The 17564-nt window shown below is 39.4% G+C and overlaps 1 protein-coding gene across 1 annotated transcript; it reads right to left on the bottom strand.

Annotated features, from left to right (window-relative positions):
- Positions 1–1765: 1765 nt before the first annotated feature.
- On the bottom strand, positions 1766–15267 carry FUNDC1 (FUN14 domain containing 1). Its single transcript, XM_074814508.1, has 5 exons — positions 15123–15267; positions 12690–12846; positions 10699–10774; positions 4041–4169; positions 1766–2413 (listed from the first exon to the last, which is right to left on the bottom strand). The coding sequence occupies exons 1-5, from the start codon at positions 15151–15153 to the stop codon at positions 2336–2338; spliced, it is 471 nt and encodes a 156-aa protein (XP_074670609.1). The 5' UTR covers positions 15154–15267; the 3' UTR covers positions 1766–2335.
- Between the last annotated feature and the right edge of the window lie 2297 nt (positions 15268–17564).

Raw genomic sequence — 17564 nt, 5'->3', positions numbered from 1 at the left:
TGTATGGTTTTTTGTTGGTTTTTTTAGTTCTACTTTTAACTATAAAGTATATTCCTTGGTCACATGAGCATCCTTTTCAGCAAGCACACTAAAAGATGCTCCCTTGAAATCCTTTCCCAGAATAGACCCAGAATAGAACCCATAGAACTTTATGGGTTCATGCTACTGAGGTGGTCACTTCATTCCAGTCAGGGTAGGTGACTCACGCCAGTTGGCCTCAGCAACTCCTCTGACATGCCAAAAATCCATTAGCTTCATCAGCAGAAAAGAGCTGACTGGTTACCTTCCCATTATCCTTTGGACTGAACACTAAGGCAAAGAAACTTTCACATTTTAACTTTAGTAATTGTCCTTTAAATCCCAGATGACCAAGCACGCACATTCCTCCTTGGGCTTCCCATTTCCAGTAAACTGGAACAATTATGTTTACACAGCTTTGGATATTCACCTTAAACCAAAATGTTTAGGATGCTAACTTATTATTTGTGGTCATTTATGTTCCTTGGTTTTGGGGGTTTTGTTGGGGGCGGTGTGGGGTGTGTATGTGTGCATGTGAAGTTTTACTTTCAAAAGTCTTAAACAGGCTTTAGCTTAACTCAAGCCTTAAACCTCAGATACACCTGACGTGCTTCGTAACTTACCTTGACCAGAAGCGTAGGTATACGATGTCAACATACAGCACAGAGCACAGACCTCTGAAGTCCACAAATGCACTAATCTAAATATACACGAGGCTACTGTGTCAGAGGCCTTTCACATACAGGCCAGCTGCTGGACGTTCATCCCGTCCTGTCCATCCACAGTTCACAATCATCCATCTGGTGCTAAGGAATCGCTATTGCTGCTCAGACACGTGAACATGAACCCAGCAGGACCTGTGCGAGAGGGACTCCATTTCACATTAACTTGTTGGTACAGTAAAAAACAGAAATTGGGGCAAACAGTCCTTCTTGGGCAGAAATTTCTAAAAGGTTCACAACTTTGAAATGCAGAAAAAATGCATTAAGCATTTGGATTCTCAACTTCTTTAGAATAGCCTAGTAACGAATTACCAAAACCACCTTAAAAACCTACTTGAGAATAAGTGTTCCAGCCCATCCACAGTAATGACTCTAATCTCCCCTAGAATCCACTTCCTGCTTTGATCCACCAAAGGCAGAGGCAGCAAACACATCAAGCAGATTAAGTCCCCTTTTTCCCAGGCTTCAGAATAAACAGGCACTCTTCCAATAAGCTAACTGAAGCCAATCTGTACCCTGGTTTTTCCATAGCTGATACCCTAGACAGTGAAAGTCAAATTAAGTGACAACTGTAAAGAAAAATTATGTCTAAGTTGGGGAGAATATAGTGGCAATAGAGGTGAATATGAAAATGAGTGTCATTTCCAGCTAAGGTGCCTTGCAAGAGCAGCCTTCAGTTGGTTCAGGGTACATCGTACCGACATCTGATCCAGCCCTGCAAAGTGCTTGGACAGAAGCCTCATCTCCTCATCTCACTGACTACTGAAGTCTGAAACGACCTCCGTAGTTTACTGAGTGTAAACAATTAAGCATCAAGTCACTGTGGAGTCTGCACTTTGCAATGATCATCTGTGTACTACAGTTAGATCTGTGAGTTTATGCATGTCTACACATCTGGGAAAAATAACATATATACATGTACTTAGCACGCAAATATCACGAGTATCTCTGCAAATATTTGTACCAGATGCCTGCAGGCTATGGACATGAGACTTTCTTATTTTCTATGTACACAAAGGCCAGAGTCAAAGCTAATTTACACCTTTAATAAGCTCATGGTTCTTTGTTATTTAATACTCTCTAAAAAGGTATTACAGATTGATAGATTATTGCAGCAACTTCTAAAGAACATGAACAGCCATGAGGCTGAAACTACAATATCATATACATTATGTAGTCATTTGTACCATCTACTACAGCATGAAGAAAAATACTTTAAAAATAAACAATATTTAACTGAAAACATAGAAATGGAGCTTGCTTTCTTACAGTATGGTTACGTATCTATATTCCAAGAATAACATTTTAAAAAATGCTAGATCTTGAAAGGTCATAGATAAAAAGAGTCATGATGAAGATGAACCAGTTTTGCCCAGAAATGCTATAATGAGCACACTGCACAGTTTTTCAGCAAATCCTAGTTTTGCCAAGCTTCAAGAGGCAAAAGCCTGAAATGTAAAAGCTTCCAAGTTGTCTAGCTAGTCCACTCGTCTTGCTCTGGAAGGCCCAGTGACCCACACTGCTTTAAGACAGCGTGTCACCACAACTGTTCTCTGCCGACACGAATGCCATCAGGAAGAGACGACTCCAGGTCCTTACGATGCCAGGCCTAACAAAAAGCCTCCAACAAATCCACTGGACACCACGATGTTCTGTTTGATAAATTCTGTTGACTGAGAAGAAAAATAGTATTTGTAAAGAACAGAGTTAATTGTGTCTGATTGTAGCATTCAATACTTATCACAATTGCCTAGAAACAAAAATACTAAAATTATGGAGGTGGGTGCGGGGGGAAGCAATGTGTTTAAAAACATATAAAGCTAGGTGGCAACTGCTGGCACCAATGGAGTAAAAACTGACTCTCAGTTGTCTTTTAAAATGCTCACTGTATTTTAAATATATTGCTAAGTCAAAATACAGAGGAATTGTCATCGCAATTTCATGCCAACACCACTCTTGTTTTAATCAAAACAAGACAGATGTTTTACAAACTCCCTTGGCAAAAAAGCATGAGCACCACCATGACTTCAATTTTAATCAAATGGAAAAAGTTTTAAAAGTACTGTTTTTTGGAAGACTGCATCATTGGAAAAGAAATGCATTTCACTCCATTATAAGCCAGTTTCCTAACAATTTAATCCTACAAAAACCACTTATATATGACATTTGTGTACAACATTTCGTGAATAGCAGAGAGTATAACATGTTATATCCAACATGTGCCATTTCATAAATCCTCCACTTTAAACACTTCAGATTGTGTACTAGTACACAATTAGAAGAAAGTAACATAATCTGAGGGGGAAAAAAAAAAAAGAAAAAATAAAGAAAAAAACAAACCAAAACCCCCATCCTGTCCCATCCATTTCTGCAGAGCAATGGAGAAGGACAGGTTAAGCTATTTAGGGTATAGAAGCAGCTAGAAAACCATCTCTCTTGAACTTCCACTTCACATTCATATTAAAATTTAAGGGAATTTTTAATCAATCTATCGTTAACTCCATACAGGTTAAATCTGAGATGTCAAAACCCTTAATTACAGAGCGCTAGTGTGGCTGCTGTTACATTGTCTGCAGCATATTGCAAGTCAGGATTCACAGATACTGAGAAAGAAACTTAGATCACCTGTACGAAATGTGAAAATATGTAAGAACAGGCTAAATGTACTTTTTTTAAAAAAACCCAAAATGATTACATAAAAGTCTTCAAATGCAGAATGAAATAGCCCCAGTGACACTGATCAGTATCACAGGCTACCTCTTTTCAACACAGTCTATAACTGACAGATTCTGAAGACAGATATTCTTGGAATTGTATAAAAATGAGATAAACCCCACAACTCTAGTTACAAAGTAGTTACAGCTTTTCTCCAGAAAGAAAGGTCAGTCTTTTCCAATCAAGTAATTTTATTATCAGCAGTCTAAGAAGATTTGTTTTTTGTCTTTGTAGCTACCATGTTTTAACCACAACACCCTCAACTTTCTACCCTGTCATGACTTCACTGGCTTTCTCACTCGCTGAGAACCCACACAGACTAACCGGCAAAGCCAATGGCAGTCCCTACGCTGTATCAGCTGTAGAAATGCATTAACTTTGAAGTTTGTCTGTCAGCTTTAGGAGTGAACAAAAGAGAAAGCAAAATGAATAAAAGAGTACAATCTGATAGCTTTTAATAAAATATACAGGCAGACCATTTCTGGGGCTTTCCAGTTTTGCACCTGCATTTTCAACTAATCACCACCTGCAGTGGGAGTTAAGAAAAACTGGCTGGTAGAAAACAGTTTATCACCTTAGACTTACCTCTTCAATTAAAGTATTGATTTCAGGTGCTGCCTTATTCGCACGCTTTTTTAACTGCTTTTTTGCTTTGTTTACATCTTTTTCAACTCTCTTCCAGTCAACTTGTACGTAACCACTATGGCTAGCAATCTAGGAAAATAAAGGGTATTCAGTACAGTTGTAGTTAACGTTAACACGAGTCAAAATACAGTATCTTAGTGCCTACAAAGTTTTATTACTGTTTTTTATTACAGATACAGGAAAAGACCTTGTTTCAATTACAGCAGGTACTCTGCTTCAAACACTAATATTTTCCACAGTAAGAGCAGTTCAAATTAGAACAAGCAACGGCAAAATTAAGTAGACTCTTGTTAATTTTACCAGTTCTCTATTCTTCAGTTATAAAAGCTTTAAATAACAATGTTTTTCCTTCAGCATTTACTGAGAAAGAGAAAAGCATGCTCATAGGACGACAATGAAAAAATGTTTCAGCTTCTTTCAGAATTGTGGAATTCTGATTTGTGACAGAGTATCTGGGGCTAATCAGAATCATCCTTAGAAATACTGAATTTGATACAAGAGAATTCTCATACTTTCTACAAAACAAAGCCAGTAAGTAGAAAAATAACATGGCCTATGTACAGCACAAGTTCTGGAACATCAGCAAAATGGGTAAGTTTGGGGGGACTGCTCATACCAATTTACACTCAAACTCCCAAAATGCTTAAACAACATCCATGAGATTTTTAGCACATTTAACAATCATCCCAACCCTTTGCCTTATTTCTCTTACTAAGATTTGATTCTGGAAAGAGGCAAGATGTTCTGTTACTTGACCAACACTGACAGTCCCACCAATTTTCTTAAGACAATTCACAAAAGAAATATATATTTAAATGTTTATAAGATCCTAGTTTTAAAAAAATAATCAGGCAATTACTGCATGCTTTAAAGAACAGTTAAACAACTCACTAGCTGGAAAAAAAAAAGAGGAAAAAATCAAAACTAAGGATTACTGCTTATTTTAACTGCTAAGACAAATAGATACAGACCACTAACTTTGCAGGTAAATGACTGTTAAAGTCTTCATAAAGAGTAAGATTTCTCAGGTCATTCTTAAGGTCATGTTTGGCAAATTCACATAACTTACTTAACAGCATTCTATGCAAACAGTACAACTGGTAAATAAAACTCACAGATAATGAACTTTTGTGGAACAGATATTTAAATATACAATTTACCAGGTTTGGCATAAAAAGAAATGTTTCACATTGCTTACAGGCACTGAATTTTTGACTTTCACACAGTTCTTTCTACCAAATAATTAAAATTAGACCATCTAGCTTGTTTTACAACAGCCACAGTAATTAAGCAACATACTTCACCACATATTAGAATTTCATGATCCTGAAAAAAACTAAGTGTCCAATAGATTTTTGTCTGAATTCAAAACAAAACTCCTAAAAGACCACCTATGTAAGAAAGTAAACTTCAGTTTCCATCTTTGCACAAGATTTAAAAAAACAATTCACTGGACAAATTCAAAATGAACTTATTAAATATTATACTCTCCTCCAGTTCATACCTCAGAATAACACAAATTCATTGACCTTGCCTGTCTATTGTAAAACCATTTATCCACAGAGGCACTAGTCTTAGGCAGGGATACCTAATCAAAGACTATACACTATGAAAACATGAAACCAGTTTTAGAGCTGTACTTGTTGCACATCCAGTCACTGTATGACATACTAGGGAAAAAAAAAAAAAAAAGTTTATGAATTTAACATTACCACAAGAATTTCAAAAAAGCTCAAGTGTTGAATTGATGCCTTCTAACTCATAAAACCAAAAACTAAATAGCAACTGATCTACCCAGTGCAACACAATGTAAGAAATGCTAATATATTTGCTTGGTTGTAAAAAAATATAAACAAATAGATTTTAAAAGAAACATTTAAGGCTAGTTTAATTAGGTCAGTTATCCATACAGTACAAAGATGAGGCAGAAGTTTTTAATTAAGTTCTGTTTAGCTCTCCAGCAGTTACAACATAAACTTGTATCAAAACTCCAGTTTACACAATAAAAATTATACTACTTTTCTCCCTGAACTTAGTAGCAGAGATCTTCTGAGTACACATCTATGAAATAAGCAGAGCACAATGTTTTGAATATAAAATTTGTAACTGAGAAGAAAAATACCCCTGTAATTCACTGCAGCGATAGAGCCTGTGTCATATCTACTTTAGCTACAAGCCTACTAATTACGTAACTTTGTATGTAAGTGCAGAAATAATCCCACTGAACTCAAAATGTTGGTGAGACAGACTTCAGTTTTTAGACCCTAATACATCACAAAAATCCTATTTGCTTACAACAGTAAATTTCATAAACACAAATTCTTAAAGTTCTCTAGTATTTTTTAAACTCAGACCTTATAACAACAAACTAAAAGAATAATATTCCATTATCAGTTCCATACTTTATATATATATGTTGAAGTCATATAGGTCTATATATATATTCTTAAAGAGACATATTGGGGGGGTGTAGCTTTCTGTATATACAGATCTATATATGTATATATGATAATGGAATAATATATATTATATACATCTCTCTCGTATCACATTAGTAAAATTTATTTTTGTTCAAAAACTTCCAGAACAGTTGAAAAAATAATGGATTTTTTCCAAAAAGGCAAATTGAAAAAAATACATCAATGCAGAAATACTAAAAACATGTGCATCCTTCTCTACACTAATCAAAGAAAACAGAGAATCTAAAAGGGAAGGCCTCATTTTGGGGGCGATAGTGGAGAGGCATGCAAGTACTTTGTTATTGTGAAACACTATTAAGAGTAATAAGCAAAAAATGTTTAAGAGCAAAAAATTTATATGGCAATATGAGACAAAAGAGTTTTAATTTCCTCAAAGACAAAATCTCTCACACTAAAAAAGCCCAACCAAGCCCAGAAGGTACGTGTGAGCTCCCTGTGCTCAACTGCTTGCACAGCATACAGCAGCCACGTATACCTTTAGGTGTTCTCTGGTATTTAGATAGGCAGCAACCCCCACCACACTCAACCAGTTTCCAGAACAGATCTGACAAGTCTCTAACTTCAATATACAAAGACAAGGAGGGACTGAGAAATGATACAACATTTTTCATAAGAATTAGAACTGCAGAGGCTGTATCTTCAGCCATCATCTGCTGGCAAAGCTCCACCTAACCAGTGAAACTAATTTACAAAGGCAGAGAAACAGTGCTCCTCCATTTCACGTCAAACCTGCCAGAAATATGGTATTTCTTTAAAAGGCTAACTTCCAACTACCATTGGCTTTGGCTATTCCACTGAATGTTCCTTCAAAGTCTACACACATCCACTGTCAAGTGGGATATTCAACACAAAACTGAATACAACTCTTTCTTATTAAGTCCCCACCCCCAGAAGCATGCTGCTCTCTCTCCACTTCACTGAGATGCCACAACATCATCATGGCACAGTATCAACAAACCCCCATACAAGATATAGCCAAGCATATCTTAAGAGTTTATTTTGCTTCCTGTGTTGTTTTTCCAAGATTTACTCTTCTTAAGTTAGAAAATAATTTAACGAAGAATTGAATTAATCAATGGCATATTAATGGATGAGGCAAAACATATTAGTGAAAGCACTGAACAAAAATGCAATTTTATGATCAAGTCAATGGAAACAATGGAAAAACCTGTAATTTGTATGTTGACTGCAGAGCAAAAAGCAGTGAAACCATTATTAAGGATATAGGAGTTTAAAAACACAGAGAGATCAGGTGCTCATTAAGAACAATTGTTTTTAACTAATTCATTATAGTAGAACCACATGAGTTTGTATTTCCCTACGGTTCAGGATTTCACTAATCTGTGGTGTATAAACTAGAAGTTATACAAGGAAAATCCCTTGTTATGAGAAATGAATTATATTTTCCTTAACACAGCGCATGGGTATTGATTTTATACCAGCATATTTGAAGAACTACATCTATTTCAGTAAAAAAGGATAGTTAATTGATCAGATTAAGCTGTTGAAATATCCAGCACAAAGATGTGATAATAGATCTTAATTTTTAAAAACCATGCAAATTCCTCAATGTCAATTTTTTATTCTCTTCCTCAAACTACTTTTCATCTGTATTAAGACTGAAAAACTTCTAGATCACTTACAAAAATCTGAAAAATCTTTTTTGCTTCTCGTACAAACTGACACTCCAAAATGTGTTGCTTTCAGTTTCCTACTAGATTTCTTGAGATGAAGTCATCACATGAAGAAAAAAATGCATTTTTTTAATTTCAGGACTGAAATGTTTCACTGAATGGGCTTTAGCCAAGAATCTTGCCTTCTGTAGTTCTTGTTTTAGCAGGTAAGTACAAAGTCAATACTGCAATCAGCAGTTGAAACAAAATCTGCAACTTCAGAGAAATTTACAGATAAAAAGGAAGTTTCTAGTCATGTGCTGAAACGCTTCTCTGCCCACTCAGGGGAAGCACTGAACATGTATTCATAAGGAAATTAAAATCACGATGTGTGATCTTTAAATGAAAAAATTAAAGACTGCAGAAATGTAATTACACTATAGAATTTATGACTCAGCTTTAAAATGCAAAACGTTTTGAATTAAAATGAAAGACCAAGGCATTTACTTCATTCCCTTCCAAGAGAATCCGATCTTACTTAATTAAAGATATAGACAACTCAATCAAAATATGCAACTCATTTTTCCTCTTGGATAATATTCCTTTTCAGATACAGTGTAAGTGAGATCAACTAAGAAATCAGACACTCAAACACATGGAAAATCTATGTTATGTACAAGAAAGCTCCCCAAACTTCACAGATCAACAATCAAAAATACTGCACAAATAATGTGTTTTAAGCAATTTCTATTTTCCTTTCTCTCTAGGTCTTAGTTTTAACTTTTCAGCTTCCTGTAGTCAGAAGTACTAATGAAGGCACCTGCAGGCAACATTCTGCTTGCTGCCCCTGGATGCCAGGCCTCTGTTCTGCAGGCTCTTCAGTCATATTTAGATAAGAACTGTCATTAAAAGAATTAAGACCAACAGTATAGAACATGGGAAGAGAGATTCAGATCTTTAAGTTAGCCAGATGAAAAGGATGACAAGAACTTCAAGATCCACTGCATATACATATATATATAAAAAAATATAAAGATTTAATTCTTCCCCCGCGATCCAGAAACATACATTATGGGCTAAAGAAGTCCAGAGCACTCCATCAAATGGATTCATTTGCTGGCATAGCACATTTTGCCAAAAATTTACACCTGGATGATTCTAAACCATTTCAGATTCAACACCCTTGTAGAATTCATCCCTATGTTTAGGTACAAGCCCAATAACCAGTGATTTCCAAGAGATTTTAAAAGGTCACCAATGCACAGTGGTGAAGTGGAAGGAATGAATGCTAATACTATAAAGCTTCATATCAAAACTATTTCTCTTTGACTTTTTACATTGTTGTTGATTCTTGCTTTTGAGTAATTCAAAATAAAATACACTTTATATTTGTTGAAAACAACTTAAACCAAATAGTTCCAAGAGCACACATTCTCACAGAGTACTGCAGTTCAGTTATATAACCCCAAAACAGTAGAGAACATCATCGTGAAGGAAGTAAGAGAACTTCACACAACTGTGACATTTTGATGCATTACACAGCAGCAGAGGTATTACCCAAGCCTTCCTGATCAATGTTGATTGCAATCAAAGGAATAACTAAAAGTGGGATCTGCCTTTCAGAAATCCTCCAGGGTGATGTTGGAAAGAATAAAATAAAATAAAAAAATCTTAACATCCTGTCTCAAAACCCGGTATATTATTGAACCTAAGTAGGCACCAGTCTATTTCCTCTAGAATGATTTGAGGAAAAACTATAAGCTCACAGGTATTAAGACATTAAGAATTACTTGGCATCTTACAGAAGAATATGTGAAATTCTCCTTCACTTAAAGTTTTGTCATCTCATTTAAAGGCTTTTTGGAAATATGTCCTCCCCTAACCACAGTATCTGATGAAAAATGCAAATGGTCATGCCAGATAACATCATTAAAAAAATCTGAAATCCAATTGAATTCCTCAGTTGAAGAGGAATGCAATGAAGCCATCAGAAAGCAGCAAAGCTTGAGAGGTTCAAGAGATAGAACTAGTAAATACACCACAGGGAGAAAAGAGAAAAACATGGCTTCATAATGGGACCAGAGTAAGCCTTCCAAGCAACTACCAAAGAAGCCTACTTCTTTGAAAGTACTGATAAAATTCTCAAACCTATTTAAAATAAACACAGCTTAAATTCCTTGATCTCCCTAACTACAGGTTTACAGGCAGTTCCTCTAACCTGGCAATACTGAATCACACACAGCACCTCAGTTTCTGCACAGAGGTTTCTTTTGGCTTACTGCAAACTATTTTACAGGATAGAGTAGATTCTGATTTACCACTGATTTTTAGAAATGTCTCTTTTGCACACAATACTCCAGCTGAAATGTAAGTTTTGGACTGATAAGACTAAAAAGATGAAGTAGATAAGAAGCCTTCCTAATTAAATGTTACCCAACAGCTGTGTTTTTCCTATTGTTTAGTAAATAACATTTGCCAACTTATAAAGCATGAAATGCTACATACTTGAAGCAGAAGAAAGCCACCACCTACTGCAGTTGCTGCAAGCTTTCCGACTTTCTGGAACAAAAATCCCGCACACCTTAGGAGAACAAAACAAAAAAAACCCAGTCCAATGAAGTTGTCTGCTGAACAATGCCACACTCCAAAATTCCCAACTACAACTATTACTATTTCTTTTCATTTAACAAAGCAAATGTAACATTTCACATTTTTCAGTTTTAAAATCAGAATATTTAATACAAACAATATTTAATTAATTATGTCTAACATAAGACAATGTGAGTAATGGTTGCTAGTTCATGACTGTCTGATGACCCCTTTAAAGTAAGCTTGAGATCTCCAGACCTTGTCTATACACAAAAGCTGTATGCTGCTATTAAATACAGCATGTTAATAAAGCACAATGGAGTAATATAAAAGTGCCGTTATAACTGTTCCCAAATGGAAGGTAAATACATTATACTGTCATTTATATTAACTACACAACCCATAACTTAAATATCTCAAGTAAAAAGAAGTTTCATCCCTACCACTGAGTTAAAATCAGCAGAGCTCCCCTCTACTGGGACATGGCCTCAGTCTATTTTTTAATGGATCAAGACAACCAGAAAATTAATTACCCTGTTCGCAGTCTCCAAACACTCCCACAAATAGAGAACAGCACAGATATCGATATCATAGAACAGTTTGGGCAGGAAGGGACCTCTGGAGGTCATCTAGTCCAGCTGCTTTCCCAAAACTGGGTCAGCTGCAAAGTCCCATCCAACCTCCAGGCTAAACCAGGTCGCTCAGGGCCCTACTCAGGCAAGCACTGAACATTTCCAAGGCTGATGGTTCCCTAACTTCCCTGGGCAACTCTGCTGGTGTCTGACCTGCCCCGCCCACCGGCCCACACACAGAGGGGAGTTTTTTCCCCCCTGCATATGAATAGTGAATTCATATTTATACACATGAATACGCACACAGAGGTATACACATCTACAGATATTGAAATACACAGTTTCCAGCTCTTTAAATAAGCCGGCTCTTATGAATGCCAGATGAACTATTCCCTAGAAGCTTCAGGGTTTATGTGTACACATCTAACTTTTAAAAATAATTTTAAGGCTACAGAGGCAAATTTAAAAAAAAAAAAAAAAAAAAAAAATCAGACTGAAGCTAAGCCTACACTCCTCAAAGCTGTACTGAGCCTGGACATGACAATTTATTTTTTAGTCATTTTCATCTTCCAAATCTTGCATAATTCAGTTTTAGAAGTTACTGTGCTACCATAACATTGTTTTTCACTGAACATAAATTTTTTTAGAGTACTGGAATAGACATATATGATTCAAATACCTTTGACAAATAAAAAATACATTGACACAGCCGCTAAGGCTGTGGCCACATTTTCCAGTTTAAGTTCTCAACTTTACTGTCTAGCTCTCACCATGCATTATTTTAGTGTAACTACACTGTATTATCTCTTCTCAGTTAACATGACAGCAGACTGTTAATCTGTTCAAAATGGCTCCAGCTGAATTCAGGGGCAAAAACGTCTCTATGAAATGGGGCTCTTAATTAAGAGTATATTCTGCCATACATTTTTTTTCCTTCTTCGTTTCTTTTACCTATAAAATATGTCTTAGCCATAATATCACAACTGTATCTATACTAGTAGGGAAATAAACTTTTCCATACAAACAAAAGTTACATGCAGTAATTTTCCATTTATTCCTTGTAGTTTTAGAGCTCTGACACTTCCCCAAATCCTTTTCACAGTAACTGGAACAAGTTCCCTTAGATAACTGGTATTTTACCAATACTACAAAACACTTCAGAATGATGACTCAGAGTAAAGCGTTAAGAAATTGCTCACACATGAATAATCTTGATCAATGATAAAGGAAATCCCATTAGAGAAGATAAATGTATTTGCTTCAAACAGCCTTGGAAAGGGATCTTGTAACACAGTAAAAGGTCTAGGACAGTTATGAAAAGTGATGCTCCCTCACCAGCCAGTCACGCCGCCCATCACAATCTGGGTAGCTACAGAATATTTTTCTACAATTGGTCCCGAATTCCGGCCAAACACACGATTCCACCAATGGTGACGCCGTGCATATTCTGTTAAATCCAACACTTCATAGGAATCATCGTCACTTTCATGTTCTTAAAAAGAAAAAAGAAAAAAAGTGGTTTTTCTCAGTTATATGGTAAATTAACAATCTGTGTAAAAACCTCAAACATTAACAGAATTGTATCTGGTATTAACTGGCTAGACCAATAGTTTAAATTGCAGCATACTGGCTACCTATGGTCCAACAGCTCACAGAACAAAGGATTTTGAGATTTTACGCCATAACCTTCAAGGTAAGGAACAGAAGACTACAGGGAAGGTATAATCTATAAAATCCACGACTGGCACAGAAAAGGTAAACAGGAATTTCCTACCTGTTCATGTACAGGAACCAAGAGGTATCAAATGAAACTAGAAAGTAGCTAGTTCAACACCATAAAAGACGAAGCCCTCCTCTCCCCTCCTTTCACCCCCCACCTGCTGGAAGCCCCCATTAACCTGTGGAACAGCTCACTGCAGGATGCTGTAGATACCAAACGCTGATGTGGACTCCAAATAACAACAGAACAAATTAAAGGGGGGTGGTGGGGTGGAAAATCCACCAAGGGCTGTCAGACACAAAGACAGCCACCATGGCTAATGAGGTCCTGGGCTAAAAATCATCAAAAACATCCTGAGAAAGCATCATTACGTGCTTACCCTCTTAAATATTTCTTAGCTCATGCTGCAGCTGATGGCTTTCAGACACAGGATGCTGGGCTTTCATCTGACCTGCTACAATGGCTTTTATGATCTTAAGCAAGTAACTTAAGAGAGAGCACACATATCTCTTCTGGATATACCAAACTTTCAAAGATGGAGAAGTTCTGGCTTAGTGTTTTCCTCGGAGGGCTAGATGTTAGCATATGCTAATACACCAAGGACAGACACTTCTGTTCCTTTTCCACAAAAGGTGAAACAGATGAAGCTGGGACTTCAATTAAGTTCCGTATTTGCAGTACAAGTCTATCAACATTTTCAAAATAGGCCTCCTACAACTTCAAATTAGAGATCCTAAATACCATGTACACTCAAAGATCAAAGGGAAGAGGTGGTTTTAAATTTTTTAAAGAAAAATATTTTAAAAGCATATCATAGCTCTATGGACATACATACATGAATTAAAGTTCACTTCCATTAAATATATTTAAGGTGAAATATAAGTTCAGCAATGATGCTGGGACATTACAGAGAGGAACAGAAGCTTAAATTATAATTAATTAAATATTAATTAGAACCTAGAATTATGAAGTAGGACTGTAGATATAAATATCTTTATTAGAGTTTAAGCAGCTTTTTTAAACTCTTACTACAAACATAAGTAAAACGTTGAAGAATGCAAGAAATACACATGTAGGTATGAATTATTTCCCTTTATTATCACCTAAGTGTTCTTGAGTACTAAAACATAAGTAGCAAGACCCATAATGATAAAAAGTTTTTACTGAATGTTCTTTAATCCAAACTTTTGAGGTATTCAGAGAAAACTGTTTAACTCCTTTAAACCACAGAATCGTAGAATGGTTTGGTTGGAAGGGAAAGATTATCTAGTTCCAACCCAAAACCGCTGTCATAGACTGCTAGTTATGTTCATTCTGCCCCTAAATTAATATTATTCAAATCAAAACTCACACAAGTGTAACACATTGTGTGGTAAATAATAATGGTAGAGCATTTTCTGCTGATGAAAAGCACTCCCTTCCTTGCGGGATAACACTACGCGTACTCGTCCGGCAGTAACGCCGTGCCTGTGCACAAAGGCGCGACCTCGCCGGGCTCCACCGATGCACGTTAAAAGCTGCGGAGAGGACGGAGGCCGGGGAAACCCCTCCCCGAGCCCCCGCCGGGTTCAGCTCCGCGGCCTCCACCGAGGCCAGAGCCCGGCACCTGCGACCGTCCCGCCGCCGCGAGGGCTTTGCCGGAGCTTCGGTTTTGAGGCGGTTGCCACCTGAGCCCCCGCTGCTCCCTCCCGCCTCGCGGCGGTCTCGGCAGCTCAGCCGCGGGCCGCCAGCAGGCAGGGGCCGGGAGCGGGATGCCGGGAGGCGGGTGCCCGCAGCTCCAGACCGCCCAGGGACGAACCGACGGCGACGTGCAGGCGCCCCGCCCCTCCCCCACCGGCCTCACGGGAGGGGGGGACGGGGACGGACGGGGGAGGGGCAGAGCCCGGGACATCCCTCCCCCGCCCCCGGGCGCCGGCACCGGCGAGGGGAGCAGGCCGTCCCCCGCCCCCGAGAGGAAGGGCGGCCGCCATGCCGCCTCCTCCCCCTCCCCTTTCCCGCAGGGGGACGGCATAGGACGCGTGGCTGCGGCCGCGCCGGAGCCCACTGACCTGAGGCGGTGCGGGGCCTCCGCGCCGCCATGTTGGCCGGTGTTGACAGCGGAGCCGGGCCTGGGGCCGCTCGCTCCGCCCCCCGCGGGCCGCTCTACGCTACCAACGGCCGCGCCGCTCTAGGATCGCCCCCAGCCGCGGCGCCGCCCCCTCTGCGGCCGCGGGCCCGCAGCGCGCATGCGCCCCCCCCCCCCCCCCCCCGCGGGAGCGCCCGGCGCGCGACCTCCGGGGGGCGGCGGGTGACGTCACGGGCTGAGCAGGCCCGCCGGGGAGCGCTGTGGGGGCTGTAGTTCCCTGGCGGGGGGGGGGGGGGGGCATCGGGCGGGGGCAGCTCGGCGCCCTCCTACACCGCGGGGCCGGCGCTGGGGGACTCGGTTTCTCCGCGGCCAGCCCCTCAGCGGGGGGGGGGCCGTCCCGTCCCGTCCCGTCCCGTCCCGTCCCCGCTGGGCTGGAAGGGTGAAGGCTGCAGGCCTGAGGCGCGCCTCGCACGCGGAGCCGCTGCGGTGGTGGGGGTGGCCCGGGGGGTTGGCAGCGGGGGGTTCCTCCCTGCACACGGGGCGACTAGCTCACCCTGGTCCTCCAAAACCCTCAGAACTTGCTGTGGATGAGAAGTTAAGGGGTGGCGGCAGTCGTGGCTGGGCGACGGGGCCACACGCAGCTGTAGCGCAGCACACACGGGCACTAAGTGTCCCGTAAAAATTAATAACCGGAAAAGAAAACAAAACGCAAAGCCCCTCAAACAACAAAAGTCAAAGTCAGTGTGAGCCGTGAAAACATTTGAAAAAATGACATGTGGAATCGCCTGACCACCAGTTTACTCCCTCCTTCGATGCAACAGTGGGTGCTGTCAGTGTTGTTTTGGTGGGCTAAAAGCCACGCAATTTTATTTTACTGCTTTGTTTTTATTGTGTGCAGCTCCATGCAACCTTTATAGGCATAATGTAGAGATAGCTGACACAGTAAGTACAGCTTCAGGAACGTTGTGGCAATATGAATGTCAAGAAAGCAAGAGTTCAATTATAAATAATAAAAGAAAATTGGACTATTTAAAAATGTTAACAGTCTCTCATTTGGACTCTCATGCTGCCAATACACAAGACAGGCAATTATAATGAAAAAACCCTCACTTTTTCCCATGTTGTAAAGCTATTTTTATAGAGAGATCTATCTGGCAACATGCAAACTAAGCATTTAAGATTCTAATTAACCCCTTAATTACACCAGCCTTAACAGACATGAAAAAAAAACCAAACCCAAAAACATATGTTCTACGTGAAGGCACTTTTTAAATCAGCTCTGAGATTGAAGTTAGCATATAAAATTTGAAGTTAGTGTATAAAATAGCAGTTTGTGTATTAACCGATTTTTATTACAAACATTTGCCATTATGATAAGTAATAGCATGCCAGACAGAACTAAGTAATATATTGTTTTCCTTAAGACTTTCAAAAAATCTATTTCTGTATGGAACACAAATATGTCTCTTACAATTTGTTTTGACAAACACCTAGCATCTCTGGACTTTTCATGCATAAAATTTTATGCTTTTTTGGTATTCGTTTCCCAATCATAATGAAAAGCTTGTTGACTTTTACTGCTAAATGAATTACAGTCTTTTTTCTAACACTAGCAGTTTGTCAAAAAAAAAAATAAAAAAAGAGTTTGGAGTGTGTTATGCAGTCCTTATAATTAACAGTGGAAGGAAGCATGCTAACAAAACTAAAAATAGCTTCTTTCTTGGCTTCCTTCATGATGCCAAGACTGGACAAAAGGCAACCCAGCTGACTCAGCCATGGTATCTCTTGAAAAGGTTCCCCTTATTGAGGTATTCTGGGTCTTCCTGAGTGCTGTCAGTCTGGGTTTACACCTGAGCGTATGCATGCGCGATGCTGGTTGCTGTGGCAGATGATCTCCGGGCCAGGAGGACAGGGCAGGTGCTTCAACTAGCGCAGACAGACCTGTTGGCCATTCTCAGTTTCACAACTGTCGATGCAGTTGCAAACCCTGCAGCAGTTTGTGCAGCTGGCTTTCAGCAGCTCTATTTCTATCTCTCGGGGAGATCCCAGGAGATAATTTTTTACTACTGTTTACTCTTCTGTCTGAGCGCATCCCTGTGGAGCTCCTGCAACCTTTTGCTTCTCTTGTTCCTTGTGTAGGCGAGGCTATAGAGAGATAATAGAAAGGATTTTCAGGATGGTCATTGCAGCCACCTTGTTTCATATCATCTCAGTCAGTGCTTTGAAATTTCTTATCCCATGCCTGACACAGACAGTCTTAAGCCTGTGCAAGATTTCCAAGTCAGATGCCAATAAGGTAAGGGAGGCAGCTAGTAAGCTGTGCTTGGACTGTATGAACCCACTGGCTGAGATATTTTTCCACTTTCTGTTGCTCAAATTCTCAGTATTCGGTTTCACTATTTTTAACTGATCATGCAGCGGCACT

The sequence above is a fragment of the Strix aluco genome, chromosome 2, assembly GCF_031877795.1.
Source record: "Strix aluco isolate bStrAlu1 chromosome 2, bStrAlu1.hap1, whole genome shotgun sequence".
Taxonomy (NCBI): Eukaryota; Metazoa; Chordata; class Aves; order Strigiformes; family Strigidae; genus Strix; species Strix aluco.
Note: the sequence above shows the minus strand (reverse complement) of the source record. Positions and strands in the feature narration are given on the sequence as shown.